The sequence below is a fragment of the Lipophrys pholis genome (assembly GCF_963383615.2).
Source record: "Lipophrys pholis genome assembly, chromosome: 10".
Taxonomy (NCBI): domain Eukaryota; kingdom Metazoa; phylum Chordata; class Actinopteri; order Blenniiformes; family Blenniidae; genus Lipophrys; species Lipophrys pholis.
Genome location: NC_137640.1, coordinates 14,941,384 through 14,956,604, shown reverse-complemented (window position 1 = coordinate 14,956,604; position 15,221 = coordinate 14,941,384). Strand labels below are relative to the sequence as shown.

The window sequence follows — 15,221 nt, the reverse complement described above, 5'->3', positions numbered from 1 at the left end:
TGTTGTTCGTAACACAAGTTTATTTTTTCTGTTCCTCTTTCCACATAATTAAAACCATCAAAGGAAACATTAATAAAATCTCATATTTTGCTGAATTACCCGAATTTACTCAAATATATGGATTTTGCAGATGAACAAAATCTATTGAAATTTTTGTCCCAGTGCATAATATGCTTGATTTACAAATTACAGAAATTGTTGCTGAATATGGACCCTATGTCGCACAAAAATCACAAGTATTTCATGTCATTTTAACCGTAATGCAGCTGGAACATACATACACACAATTATGCAAAGCTTCAAAATAACTTCATTTGGAATCTTAAGTAAACTGTCTATTGAACAAGCAGGCATCTAAGTCAAGACTCAAAACTATGAAACTAATGTCATTGCTTCAAAGTTAAAACAGAGACAAGAAAACATTATGCTACAATACACTCTATAATGTACAATTACATAACATACACATCCCAGATTAAGATTGAAAGTAGTATTAACATATTTCTGCTGGCTTAATGACACAGTTTGATTTTCTTTCTTTACTGATTTGAATTTAAAACAAACATAAATGTTAGTGGTCGGCCATGCAAATGAATGAGCTGTTTTTCTCACTTAGGTTAAATTGTTGAACTTAAAGTAAATGTAGACAGGTTAAAAAAAAGAAGAAGGTATAGCTGCAGAACAATGTCACAGAGCAAACATGAGTGACGGTGCAAACAGGTTCAAACAGACACTAATGAACAAAGTCACTGGTCCAGGTACGACCAGAGCATCGAGTGTGTCTCACTCATGCATTTGTTTGAACACGATGTGTCTGGCTGTGCGGCGGTAAAGTGAAAGTCACCCGCTGTTCTCCCACGAGTGCATGCAGCAACCCAACTCTTTCCCGGTGAGATGAGATATTTGGAACTCAGCAGATGAGTGACCACATGAAAGGGGGAGGGACTGGAGCAGTAAAATGAGATGGATCTGACCCTACTTGACTCCTGCCTTTAAGAGGCTGCATGTTCAAAACCTGGAAGGGGATCTGGCTTAGTTTAGATGTGATATATACGAATACCATATATTAACCTCTTTTTCATAATTTATTCATCCCCCACCCCAGCATTTCCTTCTGTCCACAGCAGGAAGCTTTATAGTATTATTAAAGTCAGAAAGAGAGATGACAGAAAAATGCATCAGGCCTCTCCTGCATTTTAATATCAATGCCGGAGGGGTAATAAACATTGAGGCAGCGAGCACACAGGAGAGGAGTGACTATAAAACCCTGCATTGTCTAATTTATGGAAGACAACAACAGGGCAGCAAGGTGAGGTTTTTACCCTTCAGTCTCTGGTTTCATAACACAACTGTGTCTCAATACACGACTTTAATTTTTGGCAGTCCATGCATTAACAAAAAAAGTTTTCTAAGAAAGTAGTCAGATCAATTGGATCACAAGGGATGTTGATATTACATGAGCCATTATTGTGACTATTTACTCCACTAATTATTAGTCAAGTGATGACAGATGACAAAAAAACTGTTAACTTATTTCATGCTGTCCAAAGACATGTAAGTAAAATATAAATATTTGGGTACCGTCCAGATTGTTAAGCATGTGGTGGACGTGTTGAATCCTGATCCTGCTGACGCTTCTCTAACTCACCTAATGATTGGCTCACGTTCAGCGATGACAGCTTTATTTGATTCAGCATTATGGCTGGTCAAGACCACCAGAATCAGACATCTCTGGTCAATGGGATTAAATATTATCACCGCGACAGCGCTGGCACTCAATGAGAGAAAATAATCAATGAACTAAGCAGGGTACAGGGCAGCTCTTTTCAAGATTTGTCTGAGGAAGCCACGCTGTGGACTGATGTTTTTTTTTTTAAAACACATTCATTCGTGCAGCTGATGATTGAACTAATTTCCCTCTGGGATCATGAAGTAACACTAATCTGTTCTGTTCTATTCTATTTTTTTATCTGAATATTTCATGTGTTTTTTTCAAATTGCAATACCAGCACCATGATTCATACATGTATTGAGGTACTTCTGTTTAAAGACAGTACTGTCCAGCTTCTGGATCTGTTTCATCCAATTGAGAGTCGAGGAGGATGTCGTTTATCTAATCTAACTTCAGGCAAAAGGCAGGACTTGCTCTGAACAGGTCACCAGTTCATCATAGAGCTAACCTAGAGAGACACATAATCACTCATGTAATCAATTCCATTGACACTTTAGAGTCACCAATTAATATGAGCTAACAAGCATGTCTTTGAGAAGAAACTTACTGGTCAGTGCCCACAAAAACTCCAAGCAATAATGAGATCATTCTAACTCGTGCCTGAAAAATAAACCTGTGTCTTCTCACTGTGAGGCGACAGAGCAAATCACTACACCCCCATTACCGCCCTCACTCATCAGCAGTGATAGTATGTCAAAGGTCCTGGAGATGTTTCTTGTTTTGTTTTATGACAGGATCCACACAAAAGTGGGTGAAGATGATAAAAAGCTGGAATTTTCCATTTAAATTGAAACATCCCAGATTGTCTGTTGCACTGCATACAGGAACGGGTTAACTGCTTCCAGTTCAGGCTGGTTCCAAAACTTCATTCAGCTTTATATCCCGTGTGTTTAAGGCCTTTAATTAAGCGATAGTATTTAAGAGGGGATGTTGTATTGAATTTTATTGGGGATGGGGCTGAATCAGAACTAAAAGGGCTGGCTTCCAAGATAGTCATGCTGATATTCAGTACAACATATTAATATTTAGTATGATAATGCTTTCATATATTGTAACAGTTAAACTAATGTCAATACAATTTTAATGAAAACATTATTTTTTCTCCAACACAGTGATGCTAAACTACAAAGTATTTGTTCCAAATATGACACAAAAATGTTTGTGCCTTTCTACATTACTGTGGAATCCAGTCCTGTGTATTATGGACATTTATTCATACATTTTGATTTTATTCACAATCAGAGTGCTATGGTTTATGTCATCAGTGGTGTGATGCTCATTAACATCTATTGAGACCAGTGAAGTGTTGTTGTTGTTGTTGTTGTTGTTGTTGTTGTTGTTGTTGTTGTGCTATCGATGTGTTTATGTATGTTGAAATTGTTGTGAAAGTTTCTGGGTGGAAACATTTAAAAAAAAAACAGACAAGTGTGCCTCAGAGAATTATCAGAGAAATCACAAATGTTGCCATCACTCAAATAAGCCAACACCTAATGATATTTAGCTTGAGAAGTCAACAGTGTTTATAGACTTTGCCTTCATGGAATTTGTCATTTATCAGATCTGTTACCTTGTTTTCTGTTTTATTGTCACATGCACACTACTAACCCATTAATTCCCCGGATTAAATTAATGCTATCTAAAATTAGTACAAGTAGCTGATATTGCTTCATAGGTTTCATGGATTTATTAACCTAATTCTCAACTACTGTTTGTTTATGTTTTTTTTGTTTTTTTCTTGTGGAATCGTCCTGGAAAAACTTAATTCCTTTGTGAAATTTGTAGGAATCATAAACAGCTCTGAATGTGTCTTGATTTAGATTTGAAGCCTCTGTCCTCAACATGAACTGCTCATCGTGGTCTTGGCAAAGGTTCCGACAGATATTACCCTCCTGCCAACTTCCTCATTAGCCATCATTAGTCTGAACCAGCAGAACACTCACAGCTCACTGGAGCTCAAGACACCTGTTAAAGGGCTTCTGTGGTGTAATGCAGCCCAAAGCATCGATAACTCCAATCCGGTAACAAACACAGGTAAACATTTAACCAGATTAACAGATTGGATGTGCAGGACCTTCATCACCTGGGTCAAGATGCAAACATTGATTTAAAAATAATAAAAGTCCTTTAGAACAATTTCTTAAAACAAATGGACAACACACAAGTTTTGGAACGCCACATGACGCTTAGTTTAGTTTGACATTTTTCCAAAACAGCCTACCCTCATATTGAAATTCATCAGAAGATGTTTTAGACATTGTTTGAGGAAGAAACTTTTAAAAAAAAACTTCCCGGTGACTGACTGTGCTTTTCTCAATCCATTCTGGAAGTCGTAATGGGTCATTGAGAATCTAATTCAGAGTATCTGAGAGTTTAATTAAGTCACACAACCACAGATGCTTAGGCTTGACGCGCTTCTGCTTCCATGTAGGCGATCAGTCAGCATATTGTGTGTGTGTGTGTGTGTGTGTGTGTGTGTGTGTGTGTGTGTGTGTATGTGTATGTGTGTTTGCGTGTATGTCATACTTCACAGGTAAGCATTAGGTCTGGTCAGATCACAATGTGTGACATGTTGGGGGGGGTGTCTAGGTAAAGAGCAAAAGCAATCGTCAAGGGGATTCAAACCAGTGTTTCAGGAAACAAAGCTCAAGATCAAGCATCAGTTGTCTTTTAGATGGGCTTGTTGTAATCTCAACATCAAAATCCTGTCCTCCACCCATCCGTCCATTTACCCAACCCCATCCCCCCCACCCCCGCCGCACACACACACACACACGCTGTTTCCTTTCATTGACCTCATCCGATCCCCTCCTACCACCTCAGAGGGTTCACTGCCACCCCCCACCCCCCAACCCACCCCACCCACCCCCCAACACCACCACAACTTCAGAGTCCAACTCCAAGTGTGTGCGAGGTTGGAAGAAGCTCATGAAAGCCGATTGCGTTTTAATAAAGTTTATTATCTGCAGGGAGCTAATCCTTAAGGGTAATCTCTCCTCTCTAGTCCTAAAGGAAAGCAGGATTACTCACTTGCTATAATCCCAATGAAATTGTTAGGATTTAGCTTGCGCTGCACAGCAGATGGCAACAGGCTTTTTCCTTCAACCTTGAATGATTTAACCCCCCATTTTTGCATGTAACACCCTTCCTCTCCTAGCTTCATGTCCTTATTCTTGGTCAAAACAAAAACAGTAACTTGTTGTTCCAAAACTAGTAATGAAAAAAAAAAAAATATATATATATATATATATATATATCTGTGAGGTCTGGTAAACATATTTTGAACTCTAAGGCTTCACAGATTGGGCTAAAATGTCACCCTTCCCTTTTCATCAAAATAAATTTCAGTGAGCCCTAAATTCTCAAATAAAATGTTTCAAATGGCAGATCAAAGTATTGAGAAGGCAAACAAACCTTATCAAAAATAATTTTATTGGTTCCGACAGAAGCAAACAGAAAAGCAGTTTTTGTGGAGACCAGCAGAAGAGCCCAAAACAAATCCTGCTTCTTGTAAAACCCATCCAGTGTGAACATATTTTTCGTTCCACAACACTTCACCAACCACTAGAGTAGTCATTGTGTGGACTCAGCAGCGTGATGTAATATTAGAAGACATTACATGAAGCTCAGTGCTTTGGACCAACTAATTATCGACTCTTGAAAAGACTAGAAAGTCCAGTCGTATTTCAAAACATGATGCAACTATCCATACTTTCCATAACAGAACTCCAAAAAGCACTCAAACCTGTTTTTACCTTAATGTCTACAAAAGATAGTTTATAAAAAGTCACTCAGTGATTAGAGAAAAATATATTTTTTTTACTAGCAATAAAAACTAAAAAATACATTGATTGTCAAAAAATCTATACAAACTATTAATTAAATATAATTTGTGTTCAATTCAAGACATCGACTGTGACTCCCTTCAAATCCCATATCAAATGAATATGCATACAAATTTCGTTTCGACCTTTTAATTGCCAGACTCGACATGTTCCACTGTAAAGTTGGTCGTCAGTGAACATGTTTCAGGTTTCAGGCTTCCCCATCATGCTCTGGTACATAGTGAATGATACAATATCTTTGGGGCGTAAGCAGGACGGATGCTGCTTTTCCTTTTGGCTTGAACCTTGAACCTTGGAAATCCATGTTTTTGTTGTTATGGAGTGGAAATGATGACAGCCTCATCCCCTTCTCCCCAACGGTGATGCTCCTACAAATTTACCTTTGGTGTTCGGACCTTCTAACACAATTAACTCACTGCTGGGAACCTTCAATAGGTTTTCACTTACTTTGTGAGTTAGAAGACAGGATGTAAAGCTTTTCTTGTGCTTGCTTTTTCTGAGTATATGTTCAAATATGACACGTTATATTCTCAACAGGAGCAGAATTGTACACACAAAAGCAACACTGTGGCAGAGCTACAAGCACGACTCATTGAAACACATCTGCTTGCTGTTAAAACACAAAAACACAACATTAACATGTCATGCTGCTGTGTTGAACACAGAACTATAGGTTCTGAAAGCTATACTGAGTTTATCGTTGGAATACCAACCTGAAGTGGACGGTACTTTTATAGCTTTGCACGGCAAAATATTTGAACTTACGAAGCTTAATGTAACTGGAATGCAGCATAAATGCAAAGCAGCTTTAAGGAGTTTGTTTCTATTATGGATGCAAAGTCTGGCACTTTAGAATGAACAGTGTTGTGTTTTTAGAGCATGAAGATGTTCTTTGATTCAAACTTAGAGCTCTGCTACAGTTAACCTGTGACTGATGATGGTGTGATAGCTTCAATCATACTCAGAAAGCAGGTCTCTAAAACTACAAGACTCAATTCACTACAATCACTTGTTCAATCTTTTTGAAAGAAAATATATAAAACTTAATACAGGAATGAAAGATTTCTCTGTCATATTACCAGGGAAAGTAGTGAAACAAAGTCTTCTGCCTACTCCAAGATATCTAAAATAATCATGTAAACATCGATAATTCCTGTAAAATAGAACAGAACAAATGATCACTGAAAAAAAATAAAAACAAACTACTACTTAATACAAATTAAAAGAAATCTTCAAGCTCCTATTGGACATTTAGCATCCTTCACCAGTGGTCAAATAGATTCAAACGTCTAAATTAATGATCCTTAACTGAGGTAAAGACCTCAAATAAAATTAAATAGTTATATGCATCTTATATGCACATATTTTCCACAGTTCTGGAGTTTAATGAAAAGCGGAGGGTAAATGAAGCATAAAGGTACTTGATTGCCCTGGTCTCAAAGACTTGAAAATAATCCGCTGATTCTTTTCAGTTCAATGTCATACAGTGACAAGAGTCACAGTGAAACTCCACGTCACAAGCTCTGGCTGAAGGTAACAGGGAACTAGTCACAGCTCCACATATCCATTAACACTCACAAAACTGAAAATATCAACCAGAGTGATTATTGTGAATTTTGTACTGAACTGATATTCACGGCAGAGCTGTTTTAGCTCGCCGTAACCTGAGGCGTTTTTTAAAGAAAAGGTACATGGCTACCAGACACATGGAGGACAGGAAGTAAAGGATCACACATAGGCTGATGTCAACTTTTGAGAACCCGATACTCAACACAGAAATCCAGCGTCCTTTGTAGCTCAGCTCCGCCTCCTGACCAAGCACCTGGCCTGATAGTTCGCGTTTCTGCAGCTGCTTCCTCTGGTGCCCCAAATTCAGGTCAAAGTCTTCTTCCATCGGCTGCAGGCCCATCATCCCCAGCCCTGTGTCCAGCTCCATGCCAAGCCCGAACACAGGCCTGGGATCCTGCTCTTTCTGCCTCTGGAGGGTGCGTTGTTTGACCCGGCTGGAGGCTGCCAGCTGTAGCGCCTTGGCCTTGTAGTGCTGGTTGACAAATGAGTCCAGATCCACAATGTCCTCCTGCAGCTCTCGCATCCTCATTCCCACGATACTTGGCCTGCGGTGGACCTGCCTCTGAACAGGACCCCCCAGATTTTCAGGATTGGCCCAAGATGTAGGTTCAGGCTTTTCTTCAATTTCTTCTTCTGTTGCTGGAGCACCCTCACCACCTTCTTCAGCTTCCTCTTGAGGCCCTTCTTCCTCCTCTTCCTCTTCCTCTTCCTCCTCCTCCTCCTCCTCCTCCCCCTCTCCTTGCCCAGTGGCTTGTGATGGTGGAAACTGCATGTTTGAGTCCAAAGCTTCCCTTGTTTTTCTCTCTACATGTTTCTGTGCTTCTAAAGTCAACTGTTTATGTGTTTCCCTCTGTTTTTCTAAAACCTGGCTCTCGTCATCAAGGTAATCTGCACGAGAAAAGAAAAAGACAGACAAGGATGCATTTCATCTAAAAGCAAAAGCATGATCTTACATTCAACACTTCTATTCTATCTATTCTCCATTTAACATTTCGTGTCATTAGGATCTCCTTGAAGAAGTTATGCAATACTTCTCCAACGGTCCATTCTTTCAAAGAATTAAAAACTCACATTTTTTTCCACGCTGTTTACCAAATACAGCCCCCAAAAAACATAATGAAAATGTTCCACAGAAGGTCTAGGTCATACAACTATTAAGCCTGAAACTCCAAACTAATTCATTCCAGCATGTCACAAATGACTACCTACATTTCTGCATTAATAGATATAGATATATTAGGTTGTGTTTTTTACTTGCTGTCAAGTAGAACAGCATATGGTCAACATGTTATCTTGCACTTTTGTAATTTAACATTGCAGCAGACAGAAAACTGTTCATCGTGAAAAGACAAACGCTTCGTACAGTAAAATATGCAATACTCTTTTGTACCTGTGAGGATCCTACTGGAGTTGAAGTAAGAGAGGAGGAAGGGGAGAACCACCTCTTTGTTCCACCTGTGCTCCCTGTTGTCCATCACGTTGTGGCAGACTGGACACAGGTCCGGTTGAGGCCACTGGATTTTTGGGAAGAGGGGATCTTCACTGAGTGCCCCTGGTGAGGACAACACAGAAACAGGATCACTGCAATGCACATTAGGACCTTAGAATATTTACCATTTATTACACAATTTCTGTTTCACCACTTTTGTTAATAAAGATGTAGAACTTATTACTCACATTATTTCCATGTTTACACCATGTAGACTCACAATTAAGTGTGCAAATAATAAAGCAAAATAACACCAATCGGAGCAATAACTGTCTGTTTTATAACTTTCTGTTATATTTAACTGCTGTTCTTAAACACCTCAAATAAAATATTAAACTACAAAATTGAATCAGGTACTTTGCATTTGTTCGAAAAAAGCAAGTGTTTCAATAGCCTCACAGAGGTAGTTATAAATAAAAGCTTCCTTTAAATTAAACTTGAGTAAAACAGCTGCACACAATGCAAAAGCTGCATCTTTCAGCCAACTGCTTCGTCTATTGTTGTTTTCTTTATTCTCCTTGTTGCTGCAATGATGGGAAGATGTAAGTGCCTTGAGGACTGGATGCAATCTGCATTGAACCCATTTGATCTTGTCACAGTGCTCGTAAAAACTAAGTGCCTATATGCATATGTGTATGTATCCGTTTAAGTGTGTATATGTAAATCATCTGTCTGTGTTTGTGTGGATGTAATCTATGGATTGATATTTTTGTGTCCACTTGTGTGTGTGTGTGTTCATATGACAGAGTCTAACAATGATCAATGAGCTACTGGGATGTCCCAGTGGGAGGGATGGTGAGATAATAGATGTGGCCAAAGTGGACAGCTTCCCCACTCATTGACACACATGCACACGCACTCACAAGTATACATAGAATCCCCGTTTTGAGGCAGCAGACCTCAGTGCAATATGGACCACCTGTCTCGTCCATTTACACCCCTTTGAAAGCAAAGTCCAATCTCCAAATTGAACATGAGAGCAGCAGAACCCTCAGAGGGGAGCTGCCCTCCTAATGAATTAGAAACTTTCTCCTTTAACATGTTTTCTTTTATGCAGCAGCCACTGCCCCGTAACACCCTTCGTCACACGCGCACGCACACAGACACACCACAATATGCAGCTGCAAACAAGGACCTAGACAAAAACTGCACAAAAGTCCACGATGGGACGCAGACACACATAGACCAACACGCATGCGCGCACACATACACAAACACGCCTGTTGGTGACAACAAGTAATTTATTACAGGATTCTGCACTTTGTGTGAGAGAGAGAGAGAGAGAGAGAGAGAGAGAGAGAGAGAGAGAGAGAGAGAGAGAGAGAGAGAGAGAGAGAGAGAGAGAGAGAGCAGGAAAAAGCAGATCAGCAGCAGGTCTGTCACTTTACAACACTGTCAATTTACATCCTCCATCACCTCCTCCCTCCTCTCCACTGCTCAAGAATAATCTCAGTCATATGCATGTGTGTTGTACTCTGCATACAGTACTTTACATAAAGGATACATCAATTTTACTGTGTCCTGGAGGGGCGGTTGCTTGCAAGTATGTGTGTGTGTGCTTTTATATATTTCAGCAGGTGAGAGCATGTATACACACACACACACACACACACACACACACACACACACACACACACACACACACACACACACACACACACACACACACACACACACACACACACACACACACACACACACACACACACACACACACACACACACACACACACACACACACACACACACACACACACACACACACACACACACACACACACACACACACACACACACACACACACACAATACCTCACATCTTCCTTATTGTAATCAGCTTGCCATGTTTGCGGCCAGGGTGACTTTCGCCATACCAGCCATATTGAGATTGCCACAATGGCCTGTCATTGCGATGTCATCGCCGCCAGGCATACATATTCATCAGGTATAAATATGTATTGTTCAGCACGTCAAACTAGCTTCCTCAGCACTAATTCTGTAAGTGAGGATCAACTACATGCTGTAGCGCACCATCATAGCTGTTGGGCAGTGCAGCTGACGCTCGACATTCTATACTCATTTGAATAATGGAAACAAAGAAATATTTAGGGATTAAAATTTGGATCATTTATTTTATAACAACCTTTTTTGTGTTGAAATGTTAAGGAACATCAATTACAGTCATAATCATCATCTTATGTCCTTGTTCTTTCCTTTTAATTGGGTCTGGTTCAGTGACATTTTCTATAATACAAGACCTAATACAGCATTCGTGTTTCTCAAGTGAGACATATGTGTATTTATGGGATTTCATTAAGCCATTTCCCACATACACGCCTGTACATTGTGGTACATTTCATTGGTCATGAATGTAGTAGAAGAAAGTAGTGTCATTTAAATTGTGCCTCGTTATTATAAATTTCTTTGCAGTACAGACCTGTTTCTTTAGCATTTATTGCTCCAAAACCTGAAAATATAAAAAGAATATAACCTGGAAAAAAAAAACCTAGGTAGTATCTATGTTAAAGTATGAAACAAAAACTGGTTTCGTTTTTTCAGTACTTTATCTCGCTCATTATTAGGTTTTCTGCAGTGTTTCATGATTACACATTAAATAGATTCAGGTCGAGAATTTAAACATATAGGACTGGTGCACTCACATGACACATTCAAATGATTCCTTTGAAATGAATGTTATTTTTTTTTTCTATATGCAACAAAACCACAAACCACTTCAGCAGTGCTGCACATGAGTCTCACAGTCCTGAAGGCAGCCAGGCCTGTTTCAGAGGCTATTCTATCTGTAGAAATGTGAATCTGTCTCAGCTGTTGACAAGCAGCAACAGAACTGAGCTGCCACCAGTCTTAATTCAGCCGCTGCAACAAGGCCGAGGGCCCTAGGGCCTCTTTGTTGCCAGTTAAATTAATTGTTCGGCTGCTTTACAAATAGCTGCTCTTTCATGCATGGCTGCTCCTGAAAGGAGGGGTGGAGAGGCCTGCTAAAGAGCTCCACTTTAGGAAAAGGGAAGAGGAGGGGCTGGGTGGATGATAAGGATGGAGTGTGCTTTCCTCAGGGAGACGCCAGCACTCATTGCAACAAACACAGCCAAACCCTCAGCTCCTCCCTCGAGCTACTTCTGATTCACCCAACTTATCCCCTGTGGACCCCCTAGCACACCCTCGAGCACCCCACGCTCCCTGCCACACACCACAACTTGACCCACGCAGAAAGGATCTGTCTGTGTGTGTGTGTGTGTGTGTGTGTGTGTGTGTGTGTGTGTGTGTGTGTGTCATAGGGAGGGGTAGGAAAGCAAGGGAAGCGTGCACGGCTTGTGTCGGGGTGTTTGCCACCTGCTGTCGCACAATACCTTGGGAATTGTGTTTGTATGTTTGTGTGTGTGTGAGCAGAGGGGGCTGGCTCCTCTGGGACCTATCCAGAGAGGATGCTGCACTCGTACTTGTCAAGCGGAGGATATGAGCCCCAGGGGATGATGAGCGGAAAGGGAGAATGCGAATGAGCCACAAAAATAGAGGGAAGACGAATGGATGAAGAGGGGGAGCTGGATGGTGTTTAAGTGTCTGGGGAGCAGACGCATGCAGTGACGGGTGTCCTTCTGGCCCCTGCTGTTCAGGACACAAGCTGTCCCTGAGATGGAAGAGGGGGCAGTCAACACAACACAAACAAAAGATAGTGATTTAACAAAGTAGGCTGTTAATGACAACCCAGTGCCTAATAAAATTATTTGAAATCAGACAGGATGGTGGAACGATCCCAAGCAGTTCAGCATTCCCATTCATGTGAAGAAGTATATAATACAAATAGAGAATGTGGAAAAATGTACATGCAGAGACTGTAAAGACAAGAAATCTCCTGAAGAGACAGTAAATGTAGGAAGTTCAATTGGAAAAGCAGTTAATTGTGCCTATTTCAAACAGGTGAGCTCCACATTCCTTTAGGACATACATCGAGAAGAGGACAGAAGAGCAAAAACGGAAAGAGTTTTCATGGGGATGTTGAATGGTGTGAAAAGCCTGGAAGGTAGCTCAAGAGAGTCAGGAGAAAATGGGTGAGGCAGAGGCAGATGATACTTGAAAGGCTAAGACGGGGTGACAGCTGGTGTCTGATCTGAGGGTCCCCCCCCCCCCCCTCTTTTAGTCGTATTACGAGAACTAAGTGGCCCTGAATGGATGCTGAAATGTAGAACTGACCCCCAGAACACCAAGGAAGATAGTGCATATCATCCTATTAGTCTGGTTGTGTAGACACAGAGAAGTGTGGAAAGACAGAAATATATAATGGGCAAAATGGGAGGGACGAGATGTACAGGTGGTTTATTGAACCATTTAGTTTGTCTGTAATGTGCACATGGTGATTCCAATTACTTTATTATTATGGCTCCATGGTGTCATTATATTTTTAACAATAAATATGTTAGAAGTGTAATTTTATTTCCCCCAGAAGAGGGATGACTTTTTAAGATTGTCTGTTGGGTCAAAATTGTATCAAAATACATGTATTCTGCATATTCTTTCCAAAATAACCTAAACTATTCAATATCTTCATGGTTAATCAGTGTTATTCTGTGTTTGTCATGGTCCTGAGAAGTTCATGTAACAAATATGTGACAGGATTGAAAATCTTCTCTCCAACTGGACGGTCATACTGCAGAAGACCTGAAAGGCATCATGATGAATAAGACTAGGATTAGATTATTTTTCTCAACTTCATGAACGGTATATGAATAAAGGGTTTTCCTTTTTTGGTATCTTCCCATTACCCTTCATTTCCTATGTCCTTTTTCCTCATGTACCAGGTGATTGATGTGCTTCTTCATTGGCTTTTCTCTTCATCTCTTGCCTCAAAACTCCATCCTGATAATCATTTTTCCTTCAAAACTATCATCTCACCTACATACATGATCAAACCATCCCAACCTCGTCAACATCATTTTCCAAACTGTAGCCGATGAGGCATCAATCTGTTGTACTCATTCTTAATTCTGTCCATTCTGCTTTCTCCCAATGAAAACGTCCAACATCCTCTCGACTCTGCCACCTACAGTTCAATCTTCAGTGTTTTTGGTCATTGGCACCATCTCTAATCGATACAACAGAGCTGGTCTCACAACTTCCCGTGCTTCTTCTAATCACACAAAGACACAGTGTACCTCCTCCTGGTCTTCTCTGTACTTCCCCATCAGCAATTTCAATGAAAAATCACATCTGTTTTCTCCTGACACGAGACCAAACTGCTGCTCACTGAGCTTCATGTCTCCACGTAACTTAACCTCTATTAATCTTTCCCACATCTTCATGTTATGAATCATTAACGTCATTTCTGTAGACACGAAATTCAGGCCATAGTTTTTCTCCACTCCTATGGTTTCCTCTCACTTTCAAGGATTGGTTTAAAAAGTCTTGTCTAAAAAATTAGAGCCATCTCGACTGAACATTTCATTGCTTCCATTGGTAAGTTGCCTGAACCATCAGCCTTTCCATTCTTCATCTTTAAAGCTGTCCCGACTTCACCCTTAGTGATATGCCTCCCTTCCAAATCCACAACTTCCACATCCAGTTATACTCTATTCATGACATTCCTCTTTCTTAACAGATTTATCACTTGTTAGTACCTTCCCTTTTACACCCTTAATCATTCTCTTCAGTTGTACATTTCCACTCTCGTCTCTTTGACTTGCTAACTTGTACAAGCACTTTTCTCCTTCCTTACGGTCCATCCCCAGATATCTTCGTGAGCACACTCTTTGCATTTCAACATATCTGCATGTTCTCCTTTCTAATTTATTCATCACTCTTGCCTTTCCCATTTACTTGTACACACCTCTTCTGTGAAATGCTCTCCTGCACTTCCTCAGTCCACCTCCAACTCTCCCCTGATGAAACAGAAACTTCTGAGCCCTTTCCATTTCAACAATTGCTGTAATTATTCAATCCTCAGGGAGCTCTCCTTGGCCACCCAGTGCTTGTCTTTATTCTGTCTTAAACTCCATACAAATCGATATGATTTAGAAAGGATGCCAGCTCTTTACACAGCTTACATTGACAATCACTCCCACATTCACCATTTGGGCAATTTCAAACGGCCAGTTAACATCATGCCCCCCCCTCCCCCAACTAGAGTAGTAGAAATCCACCACTCCTGAGACTTGTTCTGCAAAAGTTTCTTTCCATTAAAAGTTCATTCGTTCATTCATTTTCTTCCGCTTATCCGTTTCCGGGTCGCGGGGGTGACAGTCTGAGCACTGTCACCCAGATCACAATGCACCATTTAAGAACCTTCCTGCAGGTGGTGAGCCCACGGGAAGGTGGCGCCCGGCGTGGGACACGAACCCACTACCCTGAGATTGTGAGTCTCCTGCTCTACCAACTGAGCTAGCCGGGGGACTCCATTAAAAGTTAGAGGGAGTTTTTCCTTTCCACCGTAGTTTATCCTTGCTCATGTGAAATAATTGGGTTTTTCCTCTAAAAGTGGTAATGGTGTTATATTTGCCACTATTGCAATAAAATCAAATTGATGCTGCTGGTTCAACCAGGCTTCTCCTGAATAACATCTGTAGTCTCAGTCAGACTT

General features: G+C 40.6%; 1 protein-coding gene across 1 annotated transcript in view; it reads right to left on the bottom strand.

The window, feature by feature from the left end:
• Positions 1-5,140: 5,140 nt before the first annotated feature.
• The window catches only part of qsox1 (quiescin Q6 sulfhydryl oxidase 1), a 31,779-nt gene continuing 21,698 nt past the window's right edge, over positions 5,141-15,221 (bottom strand). Inside the window, exons 12-13 of the mRNA XM_080472677.1 lie at positions 8,534-8,695; positions 5,141-8,031 (exon numbers count right to left, since the gene is read on the bottom strand). Coding sequence (XP_080328803.1) covers positions 7,208-8,031; positions 8,534-8,695 — 986 coding nt within the window. The 3' untranslated portion in view covers positions 5,141-7,207. The remainder of the gene's footprint in view (positions 8,032-8,533; positions 8,696-15,221) is intronic.